The sequence below is a fragment of the Nematolebias whitei genome, chromosome 1, assembly GCF_014905685.2.
Source record: "Nematolebias whitei isolate Nwh7 chromosome 1, NemWhi1, whole genome shotgun sequence".
Classification (NCBI taxonomy): Eukaryota; Metazoa; Chordata; class Actinopteri; order Cyprinodontiformes; family Rivulidae; genus Nematolebias; species Nematolebias whitei.
Window position 1 is genome coordinate 88785092 of NC_056498.1, and position 23291 is coordinate 88808382.

Below are 23291 nucleotides of genomic sequence, written 5' to 3' on the forward strand. Positions count from 1 at the left end.
AAGAACTGGAAGAGGTGGCTGTGGGAAGAGATGACCGGGCCTCCCTGTCTAGCTGCTGCCCTTGCGACCCGATTCCAGAACAAACAGATGATGGATGGAGGGAGGGAGGTAGGGGTTGAGCGAAATTCACAATTTTTACAGAATTGCATTTTTACATGTTTGTCCAGTCTTGAGATCTGGGGTTATTTAGAGAAACAAACAGCGATACAGTCCAGGTCTCACCATGATGATGATAATGATGATGATGATGATTATGATCATGATGTTCTAGAATTGCACCGCTTAAGGTGGCTGCATGTTGGAGTAGCTCTGGTTATTTTCATTCTGAGATATTACTTTTGAAAACTTTAATTCCTCTATTTTTCTGGATATAAATCACTTTTTTTTGGATGATTGTTTCTCTGGTGTCGGATGCTGTGCAGCTGGAAGGATTTTTACAGAAATATCTTTGCTTTTGGACATTTGTTATGATGCGTAACCATAACAAGGTTGTTTTTTACAACTGGGAGCAGCTGATTAGCATCTCCAAATCTCAAATAATATCTCAACTACAGCCCCATATCTCAAATGAGTTGAAAAGGAGGCATCGTGGATGCAGAGCAGGAGCAAAGAAGAGAGAGAGAAAGGGAGAAGAATGAAGTTCAAACCATCTCTTCCATCGATCATGATGGGCAATGTGAGATCGCTGGGAAACAAGTTGGATGAACTTCAGGCCCTAACAAGGACCCATCCAGAGTATCGGGAATGCAGTGTTATGTGTTTCACTGAGACATGGCTTCAGGATCATATCCCCGACTCCAGCATTTCTCTTGACCATACGAGCAGATAGAGATTTCAAGAGTGGCAAAAAAAAAAAGGTGGGTTGGCAGTGCTTGTGAACAAGATGGTGTAATCCTGGACATGTTACTGTGAAGTGTCGTCTCTGCAGTCCAGATATTGAACTGTTAGCACTAAGTTGTCGTCCATATTATTTGCCAAGAGAGTTCACCAGTGTTATTTTGGCAACTGTTTACATTCAACCCAATGCTGTTGCCGAGACTGTGTGTGATGTCATCAGCTCCGAGGTTGCTAAGCTACAGACACAACACCCTAGTGTGTTTCTTGCAATATCTGGTGATTTTAATCATGTCTCTCTCTCTGCTACACTTCTGACATTCGAACAGTTTGTCAGCTGCTCTACCAGAGAAAACAAAACGCTGGACTTGTTTTATGCAAATGTCAAGGATTCATACATCGCTAAAGCAAGACCCCCTCTTGGCAAATCAGATCACAATCTTGTGTTTCTCTACTCAAAATATAAACCCCTTGTTCAGAGGCAACCTGTAATAAAGAAAACAGTGAGAAAATGGTCAATGGAAGCTGAAGAAGCCCTGTGGGGTTGTTTTCAGACTACAGACTGGGATCCACATGGAAAGGACATCAATGCCATGACTGAGTGAGTGACCGACTATATAAACTTCTGTGTAAACAACACCATCCCCAGCAGAACAGTGAGATGCTTCCCCAGTAACAAACCCTGGATCACCACTGACCTGAAGGAACTGCTAAACCAGCAAAAAGAGCCTTCAGGGAGGGAGACAGGGAATTATTCACGAGTACACAGAAGCAATTAAAAGTCAAGATAAGAAAAGAAACAGAAAGGAGGTGTAGAAGAAAAAGCTGGAAAGCAAACTCCAACAGAGTAGTATCAGAGAGGTGTGGTCAGGGATGAAAAAGATCACAGGCTTCAAGCAGAAGGAGTATCACAAGGATGGAAGCCTGGACAGAGCCAATGAACTGAACACGTTCTTCAATAGGTTCAGTTCAGGAACAAGCTCAGGATCCTCCTCTCTTGCCCACAGCCAAACAGACATACCACCCTCCTTTGACCCAAGGCTGTCCTGTCACACCTCAAATACTGTATCTACCACCTCAGTCATGGACCCTTCTTCTACATGTTGGTCTTCAACCAAATCAGAAGATGCTGATACCTCCTTTGCCTCCCCCCTCTGTGTCTCTAGAAGTCAGGTGAGGAAGCAGCTCGAGAGACTGAACCAAAATAAGGCTGCAGGTCCAGATGGCATCAGTCCCAGAGTCCTGAAGGTCTGTGCAGAGCAGCTCTGTGGGGTTCTGCAGCACCTCTTCAACCTTAGCCTGACCCAGGAGAAGGTTCCAGGGTTGTGGAAAGCATCCTGTCTTGTTCCAGTGCCAAATAAAACTCATCCATCAGTCCTCAGTGATTATAGACCTGTTGCCCTGACATCCCACATCATGAAGGTCCTAGAGAGACTTCTGCTGACCTACCTGACTAGACAAACTAGCACATATCAGGACCCACTGCAGTTTGCTTATCAGCGTGGACTTGGAGTTGAAGATGCCATCATACACCTGCTTCAGCAAACTCACTGTCATCTAGAAAAGGCAGACAGCACTGTGAGAGTCATGTTCTTTGATTTCTCCAGTGCATTTAACACAATCCAGCCTGAACTGCTTTGTCAGAAATTCCAGAAGACTCAGGTGGAGGCCTCAACAATCGCCTGGATCAAAGACTACCTGACAAACAGACCACAGTTTGTGAGACTGAAGGGTTGTGTGTCTAACCAGGTGGTCAGTAGCTCAGGAGCACCACAGGGGACTGTACTCTCACCATTCCTTTTCACTCTGTACACCTCAGATTTCCAGTACAAAACAGACTCCTGTCATCTGCAGAAATATTCTGATGACTCTGCAGTGGTCGGGTGTATCAGAGATGGACAAGAAGCTGAGTACAGGGAACTGGTGGACCACTTTGTGGCATGGTGTGGAAACAATCATCTCATCTTGAATGTGAATAAAACAAAGGAGATGATTGTAGATTTCAGGAGAAACAGGAACAGGTCCAACCCTATTTCCATCATGGGAGAAGAAGTGGAGGTGGTGGAGAAGTATAAATACCTTGGGGTTCACCTGGACAATAGACTGGACTGGAAATGCAACAGTGAAGCGTCTACAAGAAGGGACAGAGCAGACTGTACTTCTTGAGGAAGCTGAAGTCCTTCAGTGTTTGCAGCAAGATGCTGCATATCTTCTATAAGTCTGTTGTAGAGAGCGCTGTCTCTTCTGCCATCATCTGCTGGGGGAGCAGCACCAGAGCAAGTGACTTAAAAAAGATCAACAAGCTCATAAAGAAGGCTGGCTCAGTTCTGGGGACTCCTGTAGAACCTTTGGAGATGATTGTACAAAGAAGGATTCTTCATAAAATGAAGAACATTATAGACAACCCTCAGCATCCTCTTCATCAGACTGTCATACAACAAAGTGTCTTCAGTCAGAGGCTTCTTCAGATCTGTTGTAGGACAGATGGCTACAAGAGATCCTTCCTGCCCACAGCATCAGCATCTAGAACAACTCTTTAATGAAACCAGTAAGATGAGTTGCAACTACATTTAATTTTCCTCTGGGATTATTAAAGTATTTTTGAATTGAATTGAATATAAAATATACATCCATCCATCCATCCATCCATCCATCCATTTTCTTTACCCGCTTATTCCATTTTTGGGTCACGGGGGTCGCTGGTGCCCATGTCCAGCAATCACTGTGCGAGGGGCGGGGTACACCCTGGACGGGTCGCAAGTCCATCACAGGGCCACATAGAGCCAAACGAGACAAACAAATATTCACTCTCTCACTCACACCTAGGGACAATTTAGAGTTACCAATCAGCCTAACATGCATGCTTTTGGACTGTGGGAGGAAACCGGAGTACCCGGAGAAAGCCCACTCATGCATGGAGAGAACATGCAAACTCCACCCAGAAAGGCCCCTGGACCAGGGTTTGAACCAAGGACCTGCTCGCTGAGAGGCAGCAGCTCTACCAGTTACGCCACCGTGCTGCCTCTATAAAGTATACAATTAAAATTAATTAAAATCTGTTTATTTTACATGGTACTCCAGTAGATTAAATTATACACATTGAGGCGACTGCTGAAGTGGATCAAGACAAGTAGAAAGTTGAAGGTGGGGAGTACAAAGTCATCAGTAGCAGATAGGCCATTTTGGTTACCATAAAAAGTATGGGTATGTGGATCATCCCATCCATCCATCCATCCATCCATCCATCCATCCATCCGTCCGTCCGTCCGTCCGTCCGTCCGTCCGTCCGTCCGTCCGTCCGTCCGTCCGTCCGTCCGTCCGTCCGTCCATCCATCCATCCATCCATCCTTGTCAGGTTGCAAGTCCGTCACAGGGTCGATCAAAGCTGTGAAAATACAACTTGATGGAAGTGTCATTTAAGAAGGAGTCTGCCCAAAGTGTGTTACAGTGTGATCTGTATTTGGCTGAACAACAACTAAATAAAAAAATCAAGCAAGTTCTAGGAACCACTTAGAGACAGTAATCCACGCTTTTATCACTTCACGCCTGGATTATTGTAACTCTCTTTTGATCAGAGTTAGCCAGGCCTCGCTCTCACGGTTACAGCTGGTACAAAATGCTGTTGCATAATTTTTGACTGGTGCAGGTAGGCGTGAGCACATCACTCCAGTTGTTCCTTCATTGGCTTCCTGTCCAGTTTCAAATCCATTTTAAAGTTCTATTGTTTGTTTTTAAATCTTTGAACGGTCTTAGTCCTTCTTATTTGTCTGAACTGCTTCACTTTTACATACCATCACGTGCTCTTAGATCCTCTGACCAGATACTTTTAGCAGTCCCGAAAACCTTTTATCAATCCAGAGGAGACAGAGCCTTTTCAGCTCTGGCTCCTAAATTGTGGAATGAGCTGTCGCTGGAGGTCAGGCAGGCCCTGTCACCTTCTGTTTGTAAAACTAATTTAAAAACACTTTTATTTAATTGTCTTATTGTTTTACTGTTGTTGTTTTTTTGTTTGTTTTTATTTTTGTACAGTACTTCGGTTGGCCACTATGTTGTATTTTAAGTGCTTTAGAAATAAATTGGTATGGTATATACAATGGCAAAAAGGAGAGAAACCTGGCAACTCTTCTGATGAGCAACACTGTGGAAAGGCCTACTATAAACTATTTAAAAGAATAATTATTTATTTTACCAGTAGGGTTCCTTTCCTCATGGTAAACATTATATCTATTTAGTAAATCTCAAGGCAGCATTCAACAGGACTGTATTCTTTCTGCATATTTAGACAAAGTAAAAAAAAAAGTGCAGGGAAATGGTCGTTTTTAATGATTGTTTATTAATGATTTGTTTTAATGATAGAGAACTGAATGCTTAATGTTTTTTAAATGCCACAGTCAACATGACAAAGAAGTGAAGCTTCTTCTAGTAAGAACTACGACAAAGTTTCTTCATTCTGAAATTCTCTCACAATCAACACAAAGTAAAGACATTCACACTAGGCACACTACGCTGGCTTTTTCTCGTGTTGTCTTGAATGACGAACACTATAAAACATAATCCAACAGCTCAGCTGTAACTGTACCATGGAAAGACAACTTTCACACACAGCAAAACAAACATTTGGTTTATGTACCCACTCCTTGTATTTTACCGTACTTGTAAAAGTTAATAGAAATCTTTTTTCTGTGTGTGTGTCTGTTTTATCAATGTGCTGTTCTGTGTCTGTGTGGCAACATGAAGAAAGAGGAAGCCAATCGATCCGAATACCACAGTTCATGGGTCGGTACTTCGACTCAGCTTACTGAAGGGCATCTCTGCACAGATTGTTGCTGCTGCTGTAAGGCTGTTTTACACACACACGCGCGCGCGCGCGCACACACGCACATGCACGCACACACGCACACGCACACACACACACACACACACACACATTGCCATTCATGAATATTTTAATTGAGCTTATACTTTACACTAGCCTTTTGCCATAATCTTAAAGTTCATATAAACATTTAATGGTAACCTTAATCCTATCATTTTCTTTCATTAAACCTACTTTAAGACGGATTATTGACAGGAAAGTCACTCCTTAAAACTTAAAGACATCCATGTACACAGTCTGCACAATACTGTAAAGCTAAATGTAGAAACATAAAAATAATTTATATTTGAGGTTATATTTAGTTGTGACATATTTCTGTCTTTACTCAGGACAAAGTGGATGCTGGGCTACCAACAGCAATAGTAAGTAAATGTTTATTTCACTAACAGTTAAACTTTCATTAAAAAATGTAATGACTGTTTCAAGTGGTTGGCCATTTCAGTCTTTCTAACAGATTTTTGTGATATTTTTATTTGTTTGTTTATTTATTTAAATTTTATAATATTGAGTTGAAATGCCTTTTACACGAGTCCATACATTCAATTAATTTCAATTCAGTTTATTTATATAGCGCCAAATCACAACAATGTTGTGTCAGGGCACTTTACAGGAACACATACATGAAGAAATTAGACGCATTTTGTGAAATGTCATGTCTTGTGATGTATGTAGCATTCACAGGTTAAGCGTGGTGTAAGCTACAATACCAAATGTTGAATGTCTTATTTTTTTTGATAGTGTGGCATTTTTTTCCTCTTACATGTACTGTATTATTGGTGCAGTGTATCTTGTCACAGTTTTTCCATGACCTTGTGGTAATGTCTGAACCTTAGTCTTCTTTCAGTATCTGGCCATAACCTCAGCCACCATCTTCTGGAGTATCTGTTGCACTGACACATGCTCGCTGCAATCAAATGAGCCAACACTCACTTTTAGACAGAGCTTAGCTGCACACAGACACTATGCAGGCACTATGGGTGCCACAAAGGGACAAAAAGAATGTGATGAAATGCATACATACATATTTCCACTTTGCAATTATAGTGAACAGCTTTACTTTTTTTAAGTCATACATATTTTTGAACTTGTTTAGAGTGTCTCCAACTATGCTGGTAAAGATTCTTGCGCCCCCCCCCCCCCACACACACACACACGCATACACTCCCTGCTCTTTGAATTGAGAAAGCTCCTCGGATGAGAAGCGAAATGTATTCAGCTACAGAATAGAAGTCCAGTTGTTTTTGTCTTTAACCTTTTTTTGAAGTTTTTCCAACTTTGCTGACAATAAACCTCATTACTTGTTCTAATATTAAGTTTTGGATCAAATTACAAACACAATCTTCTTAACTGTCATTATGAGACAGATATTAATTATCTCCTGTAAATGTAATGAAACTAGTACAGTACATTCTTGGTAAGGGTGGGCCCAGCTACAGTATGTGCTATATGAGCTACGTGAAAATTTATAGCACAGTTTTTAAAATAATTACAAGCAAAATCTACTTTTATGGACTATGGCAAATAGTACAATCAATTTAGTATTTTTTAGTCTTCATTTGTTAATAGCTTTAAAAAGGTGACACGTAGTTGCTACAATTATGAGAGTTAGAGAAGAATGTAGCAGAGTTGTATAAATCATTAAGTTACACTGAACAAAAATATAAACAAACACTTGTTTTTGTTCCCATTTTCATGAGCTCAACTCAAAGATCTAAGACTTTTTCTATGTACTAGTACACACAGGCCTTTTCTTTCAAACATTGTTCACAAATTTGTGTAAATCTGTGTCAGTGAGCACTTCTTCATTACGGAGATAATCTATCCACCTCACAGATGTGGCAGATCAAAATGCTGATAAGACAATGTGATTATTGCACAGGTGTGTCTTAGGCTGACCACAATAAAAGGCCACTCTAAAATGTGCAGTTTGATTACACAGCACAATGCTACAAATGTTGCAAGTTTTGAGAGTGTGTGTAAATGGCATGCTGACTGCAGGAATGTCCACCAGAAGCCACCTCCAAAGATGATAATTTGGCAGTACATCCAACCAACCTCACAACCACAGACCAGGTGTAACCACATCAGTCCAGGGCCTCCACATCCAGCATCTTCACCTCCAGGATCATCTGAGACCAACCACCCAGACAGCTGCTGCGACAATCAGTTTACTTAACCAAAGAATTTCTTCAGAAACTGTCTCAGGGAAGTCCAAAAAAGTTAAGTCAGGTCATCTGGACGGATTCAGGGAAGCTCAACTGCATGGTTGTCATCCTCATTGGGGTCTCCACTTAACTGCAGTTTTAATGTTAACTTGTTTTTATATAAATGAATGTTTCTGTTCAGTGCCCTGAGATGACTTCTGTTGTGACTTGGCACTATATAAATGAACTGAATTGAATTGAAATTGTTATAACCTACTTGAGTAGACAAATGGTCACATTCGATGGTGTATGTCACGTTGGAGAGGTGTTCTCTTCACAGATGAATCCCAGTTTTCACTGTACAGGACAGAGGGCAGACTGTGTAGACGAGGTCGTGTGGGTGAGCAGTTTGCTGATGTCAACGTGAATCGAGTGGCCCATGATGGCAGTGGGGATATGGGGATATGAGGATACGGGATATTGTGAGGCACGTGTATGTAGTATGACATATAGGATATATATTCATACTTTTTCACGAGTTCCTCATCTTTCTGACTGTGTAAATGTCGTGCATTGAATTTTAACAGAAATGTAACGAGAGACGTTATTTATCTTTGACCCATCAAAATGAATGCGGTCATTTATTTTCAGAATCAAAGTTTAACATCAAACATTTACATTAATTTGGCAAAATATGAAAATAATAACAGACAAGTTTCACAGATAATGGACTTCAATCACACGGCGGTGATTGAGGACTTTGCCTCAGATATTTCTAAAATATCTGTACTGATTTTAAGAGATGGAGATTTATCTTACAGAGAGATTTGTGAGGGAATTAATCTGTCTGACCAGAAACGTGCACGCTCCATCAGATCTCAGCTTGCCCACGGTACACTTGGTCGAAAATAGAACCTTCTACCTGGTTGACGATAAAATCAGCGTCGGCGTAGGGTTCCTTTCTGACTCTTTCAGCGTCTCCGTGAGAACTGCCAAACCCTTAGAGAGTCGTACGAGGTTGTTCAAACAGAAGTTATAATGCCAAAACGTCTCTGGATCATCCTGAATGCGTTTGCATCCAAGAACTCTGAACTCCCATCACTCTTCAGCACTCTGTGTGGAACTCTCAGAGCTCTGCAGCATCAGACTCTTTTTAGCTCCATTAATCTTCAGCGTCTGGCTTCAGACTTCAGACTTTGCACTCTCTAACAAGAACCGGGAAGTTGCCACATTTTAAATGAGTTGACTTCCGGGTCAATTTAGAGCTTTCTGATTCGTGGATTGACCAGAATAGAGGTGTGGTTTGTGATGTAAGATGTTATCAAAGCTTTGATCAGAGAATGAGATTGTTCAACAACAGACAGAAAGATTATTGCAGAAAACCAGACTTCGTGGAGTCTCCCTCTTATTATCTTCTGAAAAAGTTTAAACATGACATTTCTTCTCAGTAAACATTTTAGTTGACCGAGAACCGACCTTTAACATACTTACAAACTTGGCTCATTGAAGACAGAAAATCAAGAAATGCATATTAACCTGATTTCTTCTTTGAATGAGGAATAAAAATCATTACTTACTGTTTATGTAAAATAAAAATGAGTAGTTTTCTTCAACCTGTAAACATTGAGTAAACTAACACAATTTGATTATCAAACATTTGTAAAATAGTAATGATCATAGAGAATTGTCTTTTCTACTTGATTGATTCAAGAAAGAAAGTCACCAGATGGCTCAGACTGTATTTCTGGATGCAGATCAATGAAATAACAGTCTCTGTTCATCTGATCAGATTTGAGGTCAGATCAGGTTCACTACATGTATGTTATGGACAACAAACACAGGTGCATTTTATTGATGGCATTTTGAATATACAGAAGATCCTGAGGCCCATTGTTTTTTTTTCATCCATGACAATCACCCCACGTTGCAACATGAAAATGCGTGGCCCTATAAGGATCTGTACACAATTCCTTGCTCTGGGATGCTCTGGATCGGCGGATACGACAGTGTGTTCCAGTTCCTGCCAATATCCAGCAATTTTACAAGAGGAGTGGACCAACATTCCACAGGCCACAATCAACAACCTGATCAACTCTATGTGTTGCACTGAGTGAGGCAAATGGTGGTCACACCAGAAACAGACTGGTTTTCTGACCCCTTGGACCCCCCAAGACAGTAAAACTGCACATTTTAGAGTGGCCTTTTACTGTAGCCAGCCTAAGGCACACCTGTGAGGTGGATGAAATATCTCGGCAAAGCAGAAGTGCTCACTAACACAGATTTATACAAATTTGTGAACAATATTTGAGAGAAAAGGCCTATTGTGCACATAGTAAGTCTTAGATCTTTGAGTTTAGCTCATGAAAAATGGGAGCAAAAACAAAAGTGTTGTGTTTATATTTTTGTCCAATATCATATTGTTTAAATCTGGACAGAAAGAAACAGTTTATTTAAGACTGATATTTTCCCTTTATGTGCAAATCATCTCTGTGACCAAATTAAATAATTGCCTTTGTGTATTTGCACAAAAGTACAAAGGTAAAAATCTCTTTGGTAACAGTTGTTGTTTTAAATGTGCTTTATAAAATTTTGACTAGACGACATTTCAGGAAATCTGCACAAAATACTAAAATGGAAACGGCATCGTTGATGGTATCATTTTGTACAATTCACAGTATTTTTCTGCTTTAGCCACGTCTTGTTTGCTTCTTAGTGGTGTAAAGAATTATAGGTTTGTGAGTTTATTGAAGTTTCTGAGCGTATTTCTCACATAAATTTTGTTTAGAATTTTACAAGTTAAACAAAGATCTCTGGTCAAATAAACATTTTGTTATTTAGAAATAAAAAAACAAATTAATAAATTTAAAAGCTCAATGTAAATATATTCCTGAATAAACAATATTTTATGGGTAAATTAGATAATTGAAATGTCATCCTTTGTAACGATGAAGATTCTGTTTTGCTGCTCAACATAGCTCTCACATCATAGTAAAAACCCTCAGGACTTTACAATGCATAAAAATGTTATTACCATTTCATTATCAGTGTGATGAATATCATTATCTCAAAGAACTGCTTGGACTGCAAGACCTCATAGGCTATAATATTCCAAGTGCATTCCATAATTTTGCAGTCACATCATTTACCTAGTGGAGACATATGTCATTTGTAGCTTTTTGTTTTAATGTTTTCTGTTGTGCCTTCTAACTGCTTCTAATGTAAAGTATATATTTTGTGTGCAGACCATGTCTGGTGTGATTGCTGTGGGAACTTCTCACGGTCTTGCCCTGATTTTTGGTGAGTTTAAACTTGTTCCCTTTTGCTACAACTTTGTAGAAGCTTTAGACAAAGTTTTTACCAATGTCCCTTTATTTAAACCTATAGCTGTTGTGGCACAGTAGTTTTCATATACGTTTGTACTTTTCACACTTATTACAGTTGATATTTGCTAACATCTTGTTGTGCAGAGGAACAGAAATGTGTTGGATCAGCATTCAGTGTCATTTTAAGTGACCCTGCAGTAGTTAGGGGTATTTTTTGGTTCTGGTTTTAGTCAGCATTAGTGGGAGTACTCCACTCCAACACGCTGGGATGTAAACACGATAGCATTCATTAGTGTTGCTGTGCTCGGGGCCACAAGGGTGGGCTTATTTTGAGTTACATTAATCTTATTCTCCACAAAATATGACTTAGGTTTTACATTTTTGGAAAAGAAAAATGTTGCTTCTTTTCTCAAATATAAAATAACATCAGAGTGAGTGATGCTCAATGCTTGGTTTTGACTTTAATTTGCTCAAGATTTAGATTTCCTTCACCTAGGCACAGAGCATAATGTTTCTTTATATGCCGATGACATGCTTTTGTATATATCAGATCTTCTCACAAACATTCCTGATTTACTTACTTTGTTTCAAAAGTTTGGGAGAATATCTGACTCAAAGTTTAATCTTGAGAAAAGCAAGCTGATGCCTGTGACCTCTAGAAAATAAAATTTTGGGTACTGTTCCATAAAAAATTAGTTTGAAAAATGTTAATACCTTTGCATTTGGATAACACGAGACTATAAGAACCTCTATAAGGCTAATTATCTACCTCTCATGGCGAACCTTAAGCAAGACATTGCTAGATGGCAAACCCTACCTCACATCCTGGGGGGTTGAATAAACTCTGACAAATTGAATATTCTACCTAAATTTCTGTATTTGTTTCAGAGCCTGCCAATTTTTCTTAGTAAATCATTCTTTTCCAACCTGAACAGCCAGCAATCTATGTTTTTTGGAATAAAAATCATCCATGGATTGCCAGAAAGATCTTACATCTGCCCCGTAGTCTTGTAGGCATGTCACTTCCTAATTTCATGCACTCTTACTGGGCAGCTAATATCATAGCTCTATTATTTTGGTTAAGAAATGATACTCCTGCTCCCAACTGGGTGGCTTTGGAGAGGACCTCAATTAGATCTGTTCCCCCTCTGCGTTACTTTACTCTCATTTTCCTTTTAAACAGCAAATATCAACTTATACTTCTAACCCAAGTGTGGTCTGGACATTCAAGATCTGGAATCAGTTCAGGAGGGTGTTTAACTCTACAGAGTTACAGTTTGTGGCACCTGTGTCAAATAGTCACATTTACTCCCTCAGTAGCTGATACAGCTTTTGGTGCCTGGGATTGAATGGAGTACATTCACTGTATTATCTCTATGTTCATGATAAATTTGGGATATTTTTGGTTCTGGTTATAGTCGACATTAGTGGGAGTACTCCACTCCAACACGCTGGGATGTAAACACGATAGCATTCATTAGTGTTGCTGTGCTCGGGGCCACAAGTGTGGGCTTATTTTGAGTTACATTAATCTTATTCTCCACAAAATATAACTTAGGTTTTACGTTTTTGGAAAAGAAAAATGTTGCTTCTTTTCTCAAATATAAAATAACATCAGAGTGAGTGATGCTCAATGCTTGGTTTTGACTTTAATTTGCTCAAGACTTAGATTTCCTTGACTTTTTGTTTCTTTATACCGCTGACAAAATGCTGGGCCAAGCAGGAAAAGGTATGACCATTCCTGTTGAATTTGCTCATTTTCTTCATTTTATTTTTCATCTGCTGGGGGGCCTCATAGCTTATATGAACTTTGGTTTGTTTTTGCCACTTTGATGCATGAGCAGCGGTTTCATTTTGTTATCCAACTCTTATTTTTTATTCATTTATTTTGGTGCCTATATGTTTGGGCTGTTTGGTACTAATGAATTTACGACTTGTATTCTTTTTTCCAACTATTCACATTTTTAAACAAATGTCCTCTAATATCTTTGTCCAGACAGGTAAACATATTTTTCCACTTTTTTCAGATACAAACCAGGCTCTGCGACTTTGTCTGGGCAATAAATCAACGGGTGCAGAGTTCGGTGCTATCTCTGCTCTTAGCATCAACCACGACTGCTCACGTCTTCTCTGTGGTTTTGCTAAAGGACAGGTAAATAATACTTTTAGGAAATTACTGTCTTGTTGACTGGATAAGGAATTCATTAAAAAAAGACATTGTTAGGCCTAGTGATGGTCCATTGTTTTTTTTTTTTTACTCTTTTAAACTCTACAAATGTGTTTGTTTGAATGTAAATCTGATACATTCAACCAACATCAAGACATTACCATACTGTAATTATACTGTAGTATTACTGACATTTTTAACTTGGGAATTAATTTTGAAACATATTGGTAACATCTATTACCACTTTATAACTCTACAGTATTATATTCATACAGACTGAACGGTCTCTTTAGCTTCATGTATTTGTTTGTTTTCCCAATTAGATTACAATGTGGGATCTTGCTAATGGAAAGCTTCTGAGGACTATCACTGATGCCCATCCTCCAGGAACAGCTATACTACATGTAAAGGTGAGTCCAGGTCTAGGTTCAAGTCCTGTTCTGTTACTTTTGTGTTTGCCTTCCCCTTTCAGTCCTCTAACATTATTGTTTTGTCCTTATGTGAATTATTGTTGTAGACATCTTAAAATAACTTAAGGACAATTTTATATTTTCTTGAAAGGGAACATTTTATTTTCTGCTTTATAAATGTGAGAATGTGAGAATGAATAATAATAAAATATAATAATGAAAATAAATAGTTTATCTATCCATCCATCCATCCATCCATCCATCAATCCATCCATTTTCTTCCGCTTATCCGGGGTTGGGACGCGGGGGTAGCAGCCTAAGTAGGGAGGCCCAACTTGGGCCAGCTCCTCCGGGGGAATCCCGAGGCGTTCCCAGGCCAGCCGAGAAACATAGTCTCTCCAGTGTGTCCTGGGTCTTCCTCTGGGTCTCCTCCTGGTGGGAACTGTCTGGAACACCTCACCAGGGAGGCTTCCAGGGGGCATCCTAACCAGATGCCCGAGCCACCTTAACTGGCTCCCCTCGATGTAGAGAAGCAATGGCTGTACTCTGAGTCCCTCCCAGATGACCAAGCTTCTCACCCTATCTCTAAGGGAGAGCCCAGACACCCTGCGGAGAAAACTCATTTCGGCTGCCTGTATCCAAGATCTTGTTCTTTCGGTCACAATCCAAAGCTCATGACCATAGATGAGGGTAGGAACGTAGATCAACCGGCAAATTGAGAGCTTCGCCTTTTGACTCAGCTCTCTCTTCACCACAACAGACCTGTACAGCGCCCGCTTCACTGCAGACGCTGCACCTATCCACCTATCGATCTCACGCTCCATTTTTCCCTCATTCATGAACAAGACCCCGAGATACCATTTTTCCCTCATTCATGAACAAGACCCCGAGATACTTGAACCCCTCCACTTGGGGAAGGACCTCCTCCCCGACCCGGAGAGGGCACTCTACCCTTTTCCGGCTCAAGACCATGGCCTCGGATTTGGAGGAACTGATCATCATCTCGGCCACGTCACACTCAGCTGCTAACCGCTCCAGCAAAAGCTGTAGATCCCGACTTGATGAAGCCAATAGGACCACATCATCTGCAAAAAGCAGAGAAGTGATCCTAAGGCCACCAAAACGGACCCCCTCAACACCTTGGCTGCGCCTAGAAATTCTGTCCATAAAAGTTATGAACAGAATCGTGACAAAGGGCAACCTTGGCGAAGTCCAACTCTCACTGGGAACGAGCCCGACTTACTGTTGGCAATGCGGACCAGGCTCTGACACCGGTCATACAGGGTCCTAACAGCCCGTATTAAAGGGCCTGGTACCCCATACTCCCAGAGTACCTCCCACAGGGCTCCCACAGGGCTCCCTGAGGGACGTGGTCGAACGCCTTCTCCAAGTCCACAAAGCACACGTAGACCGGTTGGGCAAACTCCCACGCACCCTTGAGGGTGTAGAGCTGGTCCAGTGTTCCATGACCAGGACGAAAACCGCACTGCTCCTCCTGAATCTGAGGTTCGACTATCCGATGGACCCTCCTCTCCAGAACTCCTGAATAGACCTTAACAGGGAGGCTTAAGAGAGTGATCCCCTGTAGTTGGAACACACTCTACAGTCCCCCTTTCTGAATAGGGGGACCAGCACCCCGTTTTGCCAATCCAGGGGAACTGCCCCCGATGTCCATGCAATATTGCAGAGTCGTGTAAGCCAGCTCAACTCTACAACATTCAGAGCCTTAAGGAACTCCAGGTGAATCTCAGCCACCCCTTTAAATAGTTTAATTTATAAATAATAATGAAAAATAAATAAATAATAAAGGAGCCACACCAAGCAAGGACTGAAATAATACCAGAGGAGGTTTTAAAATTTGTCAGGGTTGTGTAGAAGTAAATATTAATGTTAGGTAATGAAATAAGATAAAAATCAACCAAACAAGCTAAAAATGTAAGGCAAGACCTTTAGAAGTGAGCCAAGCAATGAAAAGAGAGCTCACAGAACCCAAATATAATGTTGATGGCGTTGCAATACAACAATTAGCGCATTTATGCTTTGAGCCAGTTACACCAAATGTAATAGAGTTATAAATTCAATGATCTGAGCTTAAAAGACTTATAAGACTTAAATTTGACCTTTTTACATTTTTGTGGTTTTGTACTGCAAACTACCAGTAGACAAACAATTTATGTCTGGATTGAAATAAACAAATCTGAAAAGCAAAGAAAAGCTTTGCAGAGAGTGGTGAAGGCTGCACAGAAGTTTGTTGGAGTCAGTCTCCCCACCATCGCAGACATCTACACCTCCAGATGCAGGAAGAGAGCCATCTGCATCATGAAGGACCCCACTCATCCAGCACACACACTTTTGCCCCACTCCCCTCAGGAAGGAGGTTGAGGAGGATTAAGTGTAGAACCACTAGACTGAGGAACAGCTTCTACCCTGAGGCTGTTGGACTCATGAATCTCTAACCAGAATAATCATTGTGAAAAATCACATCATGTTGCTGCTGATCTGTTTCAATGTTGCTGCTGATCTGTTTCAATGTTGCTGTCTTCATGCGTTCTCATCTGCTCACACAGACTCATGTTCATGCTGCTGTTCGGCATATTATGTTGATTGTTTTTATACTACTAGTGCCTAGTGTATTTTTAGTTAACGTTTTTCTTAGTTCATATCTTAGATCTTATTACTGTTTTTCTTTGACATGTTAATACTTTTGTTGGATGTAACTAGGACCCTGCACATAATTTTGTTCCACCACACGTACCACATGCGGTGTGTACGACAAATAAAGAACCATGAATCATTGAACCTTGAATCCTTGAAATTTGAACTAAAGAGAGTTACACTGCACAGAGAATAATTGTTTTGTTGAATCAAATAAACTTGACTTGTGTAATTCAGTTGAGCTGAATTGAGCTAAATTAAATTGTTAAGTTAAACTGAGTTGCAGTGAAGTGAAATTAATTGAACTGAGCTAAACTCTGCACTCCTGAACTACCTGTAAATTGTTCCATAGACTGTACAGATGACCCGGCTGAGAATTATTGGATTTGGTACCTGGATGATTGAGCATGAACTTTGTTGTTCCAGAGACACTTTTCTTCCCAGTCACATCCTGCTCTGGTCAACCACCCACAGTTAGATTGTGTCCCAGAGGGTTTGTTGTTAGGTAGGTGGCATCCCATCCTACCTCATCTGGTTTCTGACCCTGGTTCTTTCCTTTTTTTTGTTTGTAGTTCACAGATGACCCAACGTTGGCAGTGTGCAACGACAGTGGAGGATCTGTGTTTGAACTGACTTTCAGGTAAATTCATTTGCTCTCAACTAAAATACACACTAAACATAGACACACCTAATCAGTTCTTCATAATGACAAAACGCTCAGAGAAAGATGAGCTGAAGAATTTGTGTGATTGAAATATCTTATTACGCTCTTATTTTAGTTGTGTGGTCTTTCTGTTTCCAGGAGGGTAATGGGGATGCGCTCTTGTGACTCTCGATGCCTCTTCAGTGGTTCTAAAGGAGAGGTGTGCTGTGTTGAACCTTTACGGGCTCCTCCAGATTTCAGAGATCATCCCATAACATGCTACTCTCTGCTGGCTATGGCCTCCCTCACAAAGGTACATAATGTCGTCACACACGTCAGTCACACGGCTGCTCAGTCATGTCAGACATCATCAGTCATCATTTAAGTTGGTGGTTAAATAAGTCTTTCATCAGTGACATTCTTCTGCCATGACGTACATTAAATACCAGTGAAAAACTCAAACATTACAGCCTCAAGTTATTTTTATGCTTACTCATTGACTTTGGAAGTATTTTGCATTTATGAATTTATTTTTTCAAAAGCAACTTTTTATTTATCGTATTTTCTCCCGTACACGTCGCACCGCCCTATAAGTTGCATCAGTCCAAATTTGTCTAAAAAAGTGGAAAAAACATAAATTTGTCACTTCTCCGTATACGTCACATCTGTTATGCGTCACCGCTGACGCGTCGCATTTTTGTTACGCGTCGCATTTGTTACGCGTCGCGTTTGTTACTCGTCCCCGCTGACAACCCAGAAATGTGGGCCGGTGTTGTGCTAAATTGGCTGCCAAATGGCGGTCGCGGGAGCGTGCATGGGAGGATTTTAACAAGAATTTAACAAGATTAACACCTAAATACAATTGTTTGCTTGAAATTATAGTAAAGGTGTGTCTCAGTTGAACTTTTCCTTAATAAGTGCACTTTGACGGTCAAATGAGCTGTATTTCAAAAGTTGATACGCGGAAGCAGGAACGCGCAGATGGACGACTCGCTGTGAATTTCTTCAAAATTAACAAAATAAACACCTTAAAACAATTATTTGTTTATTCAACTTTATGGTAAAGGTGTGTCTCAGTTGAACTTTTATTTAATAAATGCACTGTAATAGTAAAATCAGCTACATTTCAAAAGTATTCGGTCCCTCGGTGCTCCGGGAGCACGCAGAGGGAGGAATTCAGGAAGGAGGAACGCTGTGCATTTCTTTGAAATTTAACAAGATAAGCACCTAAAAACAATTATTTGTTTGCTCGACATTATAGTATAGGTGTGTCTCAGTTGAACCTTTATTAATAAATGTATTTCAATGGTCAAATTAGCTGCATTTCTCTGGGGCGGTGCAGCAAAATGAAGCTGATTTGACGGTTGCTCCAAGCGAGCTGGATGAAGGTGGCAGGCTATGGCTGCAACGTATAGGCCGGAAAATCCATCCATCCATCCATCCATTTTCTTCCGCTTATCCAGGGTCGGGTCGCGGGGGTAGCAGCCTAAGTAGGGAGGCCCAGACTTCCCTCTCCCCAGCCACTTGGGCCAGCTCTTCCGGGGGAATCCCGAGGCGTTCCCAGGCCAGCCGAGAAACATAGTCCCTCCAGCATGTCCTGGGTCTTCCTCTGGGCTTCCTTCCGGTGGGACGTGTCCGGAACACCTCACCAGGGAGGCGTCCAGAAGGCATCCTAAACAGATGCCCAAGCCACCTCAACTGGCTCCTCTCGACGTGGAGAAGCAGCGGCTCTACTCCGAGTCCCTCCCGGATGATCGAGCTTCTCACCCTGTCTCTAAGGGAGAGCCCAGACACCCTGCGGAGAAAACTCGTTTCGGCCACTTGTATCCGAGATCTCATTCTTTCGGTCATAACCCAAAGCTCGTGACCGTAGATGAAGGTGGGAACGTAGCTCTATCGGTAAATTGAGAGCTTCGCCTTTTGACTCAGCTCTCTCTTCACCACGACAGACCTGTACAGCGCCCTCTTCACTGCAGACGCTGCACCTATCCGCCTATCGATCTCACGCTCCATTTTTCCCTCATTCGTGAACAAGACCCCAAGATACTTGAACTCCTCCACTTGGGGTAGGACCTCCTCCCTGACCCGGAGAGGGCAATCTACCCTTTTCCGGCTCAAGACCATGGCCTCGGATTTGGAGGAACTGATCTTCATCCCGGCCGCATCGCATTCGGCTGCGAACCGCTCCAGCGAAAGCTGTAGATCACGATCTGATGAAGCCAATAAGACCACATCATCTGCAAAAAGCAGAGACGCAATCCAAAACGGATCCCCTCAACACCTTGGCTGCGCCTAGAAATTCTGTCCATAAAAGTTATGAACAGAATCGGTGACAAAGTGCAACCTTGGCGGAGTCCAACTCTCACCGGGAACAAGCCCGACTTACTGCCGACGATGCGGACCAGGCTCTGACACCGGTCATACAGGGACCTAACAGCCCGTATCAAAGGGCCCGGTACCCCATACTCCCAGAGTACCCCCCACAGGGCCCCCCACAGGGCCCCCCGAGGGACGCGGTCGAACGCCTTCTCCAAGTCCACAAAGCACATGTAGACTGGTTGGGCAAACTCCCACGCACCCTCCAGGAACCTGCTGAGAGTGTAGAGCTGGTCCAGTGTTCCACGGCCAGGACGAAAACCGCACTGTTCCTCCTGAATCCGAGGTTCGACTATCCGACGGACCCTCCTCTCCAGAACCCTCAAATAGACCTTACCAGGGAGGCTTAAGAGCGTGATTCCCCTGTAGTTGGAACACACTCTACGGTCCCCCTTTTTGAATAGGGGGACCACCACCCCGGTCTGCCAATCCAGGGGAACTTCCCCCGATGTCCACGCAATATTGCAGAGTCGCGTAAGCCAACACAACCCTACAACATCCAGAGCCTTAAGGAACTCTGGGCGGATCTCATCCACCCCTGGGGCCCTGCCACCGAGGAGCTTTTTAACCATTTCGGTGACCTCAGCACCAGAGATTGGAGGGCCCGACCCAGAGTCCCCAGGCTCCGCTTCCTCAGTGGAAGACGTGTCGGTGGGATTGAGGAGGTCTTCAAAGTATTCCGCCCACCGACCCACAACATCCCGAGTTGAGGTCAGCAGCACACCACTCCCACTATAAACAGTGTTGGTGGCGTACTGCTTTCCCCCCCTGAGACGCCGGATGGTGGACCAGAATCGTCTCGAAGCCGTGCAGAAGTCGTTCTCCATGGCCTCTCCGAACTCCTCCCATGCCCGAGTTTTTGCCTCAGCAACCACCCGAGCCGCATGTCGCTTGGACTGCCAGTACCAATCAGCTGCTTCCGGGGTCCCACAGGCCAAAAAGGCCCGATAGGACTCCTTCTTCAGCCTGACAGCATCCCTCACCGACGGTGTCCACCATCGGGTTCGAGGGTTGCCGCCGCGACAGGCACCGACAACCTTGCGGCCGCAGCTCTGGTAAGCCGCCTCGACAATAGAGGCACGAAACATGGTCCACTCAGACTCAATGTCCCCCACCTCCCTCGGAACATGTTCAAAGTTCTCCCGGAGGTGGGAGTTGAAACTCCGTCTCACAGGAGACTCTGCCAGACGTTCCCAGCAAACCCTCACAATACGTTTGGGTCTGCCAGGTCTGACCGGCATCCTCCCCCACCATCGGAGCCAACTCACCACCAGGTAGTGATCAGTTGACAGCTCCGCCCCTCTCTTCACCCGAGTGTCCAAGACATGTGGCCGCAGATCAGATGAGACAATGACAAAGTCGATCATCGAACTGCGGCCTAGGGTGTCCTTGTGCCAAGAGCACATATGGACACCCTTATGCTTGAACAAGGTGTTCGTTATTGACAATCCATGACGAGCACAGAAGTCCAACAACAGAACACCACTCTGGTTCAGATCAGGGGGGCCGTTCCTCCCAACTACATCCCTCCAGGTCTCACTGTCATTGCCCACATGAGCATTGAAGTCCCTCAGCAGAACAAGGGAGTCCCCAGAAGGTGCACTTTCCAGTACCCCCTCCAAGGACTCCAGAAAGGGTGGATAATCTGAACTGCCGTTTGGTGCATAAGCACAAACGACAGTCAGAACCCGTCCCCCCACACGTAGGCGGAGGGAGGCCACCCTCTCATTCACCGGGGTGAACCCCAATACACAGGCACCAAGTTGGGGGGCAATAAGTACGCCCACGCCTGCTCGGCGCCTCTCACCAGGGGCAACTCCAGAGTGGAAGAGTGTCCAGCCCCTCTCAAGGAAACTGGTTCCAGAGCCCGAGCCATGCGTAGAGGTGAGTCCGACTATTTCTAGCCGGAACCTCTCAGCCTCACACACCAGCTCAGGCTCTTTCCCCACCAGTGAGGTGACATTCCACATCCCAATAGCCAGCTTCTGTAGCCGAGGATCAGACCGCCAGGGTCCCCGCCCTCGGCTACCACCCATCCCACATTGCACCCGACCCCTTTGGCCCCTCCCACAGGTGGTGAGCCCATGGGAAGGGGGACCCACGTCTCCTCTTCGGGCTGTGCCCGGCCGAGCTCCATGGGTAAAAGCCCGGCCACCAGGCGCTCGCCCACGTGCCCCACCTCCAGGCCTGGCTCCAGAGTGGGGCCCCGGTGACCCACGTCCGGGCAAGGGAACACTAGGTCCATTTGTGTTTCTCATCATTGGGGTCTTTGGGCTGCACTTTGTCTAGTCCCTCACCTAGGACCTGTCTGCCATGGGTGACCCTACTAGGGGCATAAAGCCCCTGACAGCATAGCTCCAAGGATCATTGGGACACTCAAACCCCTCCACCATGGTAAGGTGGCAGCCCAGGAAGGGGTAGGCCGGAAAATACGGTGTATTATTTTAGGGACTTTTTGAAATCCACATGCTAACCAAAGGCTGTCTTTCCATTGTTGTAGAACAAAAGATTAAACACTCTTTGTAAAGCTTGTATACTGGCTTTAGGTATTTTCTCTATTGTCTATTTTGGTAACAGCAGTGTTTTTTGGAAAAAAATAATAATTTTAAGTTGTATAATTGTATTCCTGTGGGATTTTTCTAGCTTTAGTTGATCTTCTTACCTTAGTTTATCCGCTTAATTAAACGTTAACTCTGATTGTTTTTCCTTTTTGGTTTCCATTCACCAGATTTTGGTCATTGGACTCAAGCCCACGTTGAATGTCTGGATGACTTTTCCTTACTCCAAGGTCTGATTGTTCTCTTTTTGTTCATATTGATAATGTTTGTGAGCAATAATTACTTTAATTAAATAGAAGTTGACTCTAGTGGTCCAGTGAAAACAACTATTTAGATTTGATAATGTTTTTGTCTGATGCTATTAGTGATAGACTGCTTTTCTGTTTGATTTTTAGGTCATGTCTTTTTAGGAATGTGAGCCGTTCAGTGTATTATAAACTTTTTGTATACAATTTGCTGCTGATTGCACTGTAGTGTTTAGCTATTGTTCTTCTAATTTTATCTTTCAGATAACCTTTTGTTACTTTTAGCTAGACTATCTTTTTGGTACTTTTACTTTTAGTTAGCCTTTTGCTAGCTATTTGCTACTTTTAGCTTTTCTTTCTTGTTCTGCTGCTGCTGGTTTTAGTTATCCTTTTGCTATTTTTTGATGGGTAAAAAAAATTGTTGGAATAAACTACAACTTTCAGCAAAGTCACTTAGCACTCAGCTTTCACACTGTATGCTTGTAGACAGTACACTTACTGTAGTTCAACAATTTTCAGTCCGGTCATCTGGACAGTTTCTTTTTTTTGTTGTTTTTTTTGTACTGAAATGTTTCACCTTCCATCCAGAAGGCTTCATCAGTCAAGGAAACACACAACACAAAACTGATTCTTCCCCCAACAGCTTACTCCAAAGGGGAACAAACCAGTTATGTTGGTGCTAAGATGGTGTCTTTGTCACGCCCCCTCCTCCAGTGCCTGCTCTCTCCCTTGTTGACAGTCATGTCAAACTGGTTCAAAACCAACAAAGTACATGCTCAATAATCCAGGTATACAATCCAACAATTTTCAGTCAGGTCATCTGGACATTTTCTTTTGTTTTTGACTGTTGATGAGAGAGAGGGCCGGCACCGGAGGAGGGGGCGTGCCAAAGACACCATCTTAGCCACAACATAACTGGTTTGTTCCACTTTGGAGTAAACTGTTGGGGGAAGAATCAGTTTTGTGTTGTGTGTTTCCTTGACTGATGAAGCCTTCTGGATGGAAGGTGAAACGTTTCAGCACAAAAAAAAAAAAAGAAACTGTCCAGATGACCTGACTG

At 42.8% G+C, this 23291-nt stretch overlaps 1 protein-coding gene across 1 annotated transcript in view; it reads left to right on the forward strand.

Moving 5' to 3' along the window:
• The window catches only part of vps8 (VPS8 subunit of CORVET complex), a 79665-nt gene that overhangs the window by 5212 nt on the left and 51162 nt on the right, over positions 1 to 23291 (forward strand). The window contains exons 4-11 of the mRNA XM_037688234.1: positions 5572 to 5668; positions 6040 to 6072; positions 11097 to 11151; positions 13205 to 13329; positions 13668 to 13754; positions 16982 to 17049; positions 17212 to 17365; positions 22157 to 22216. Coding sequence (XP_037544162.1) covers positions 5572 to 5668; positions 6040 to 6072; positions 11097 to 11151; positions 13205 to 13329; positions 13668 to 13754; positions 16982 to 17049; positions 17212 to 17365; positions 22157 to 22216 — 679 coding nt within the window. The remainder of the gene's footprint in view (positions 1 to 5571; positions 5669 to 6039; positions 6073 to 11096; positions 11152 to 13204; positions 13330 to 13667; positions 13755 to 16981; positions 17050 to 17211; positions 17366 to 22156; positions 22217 to 23291) is intronic.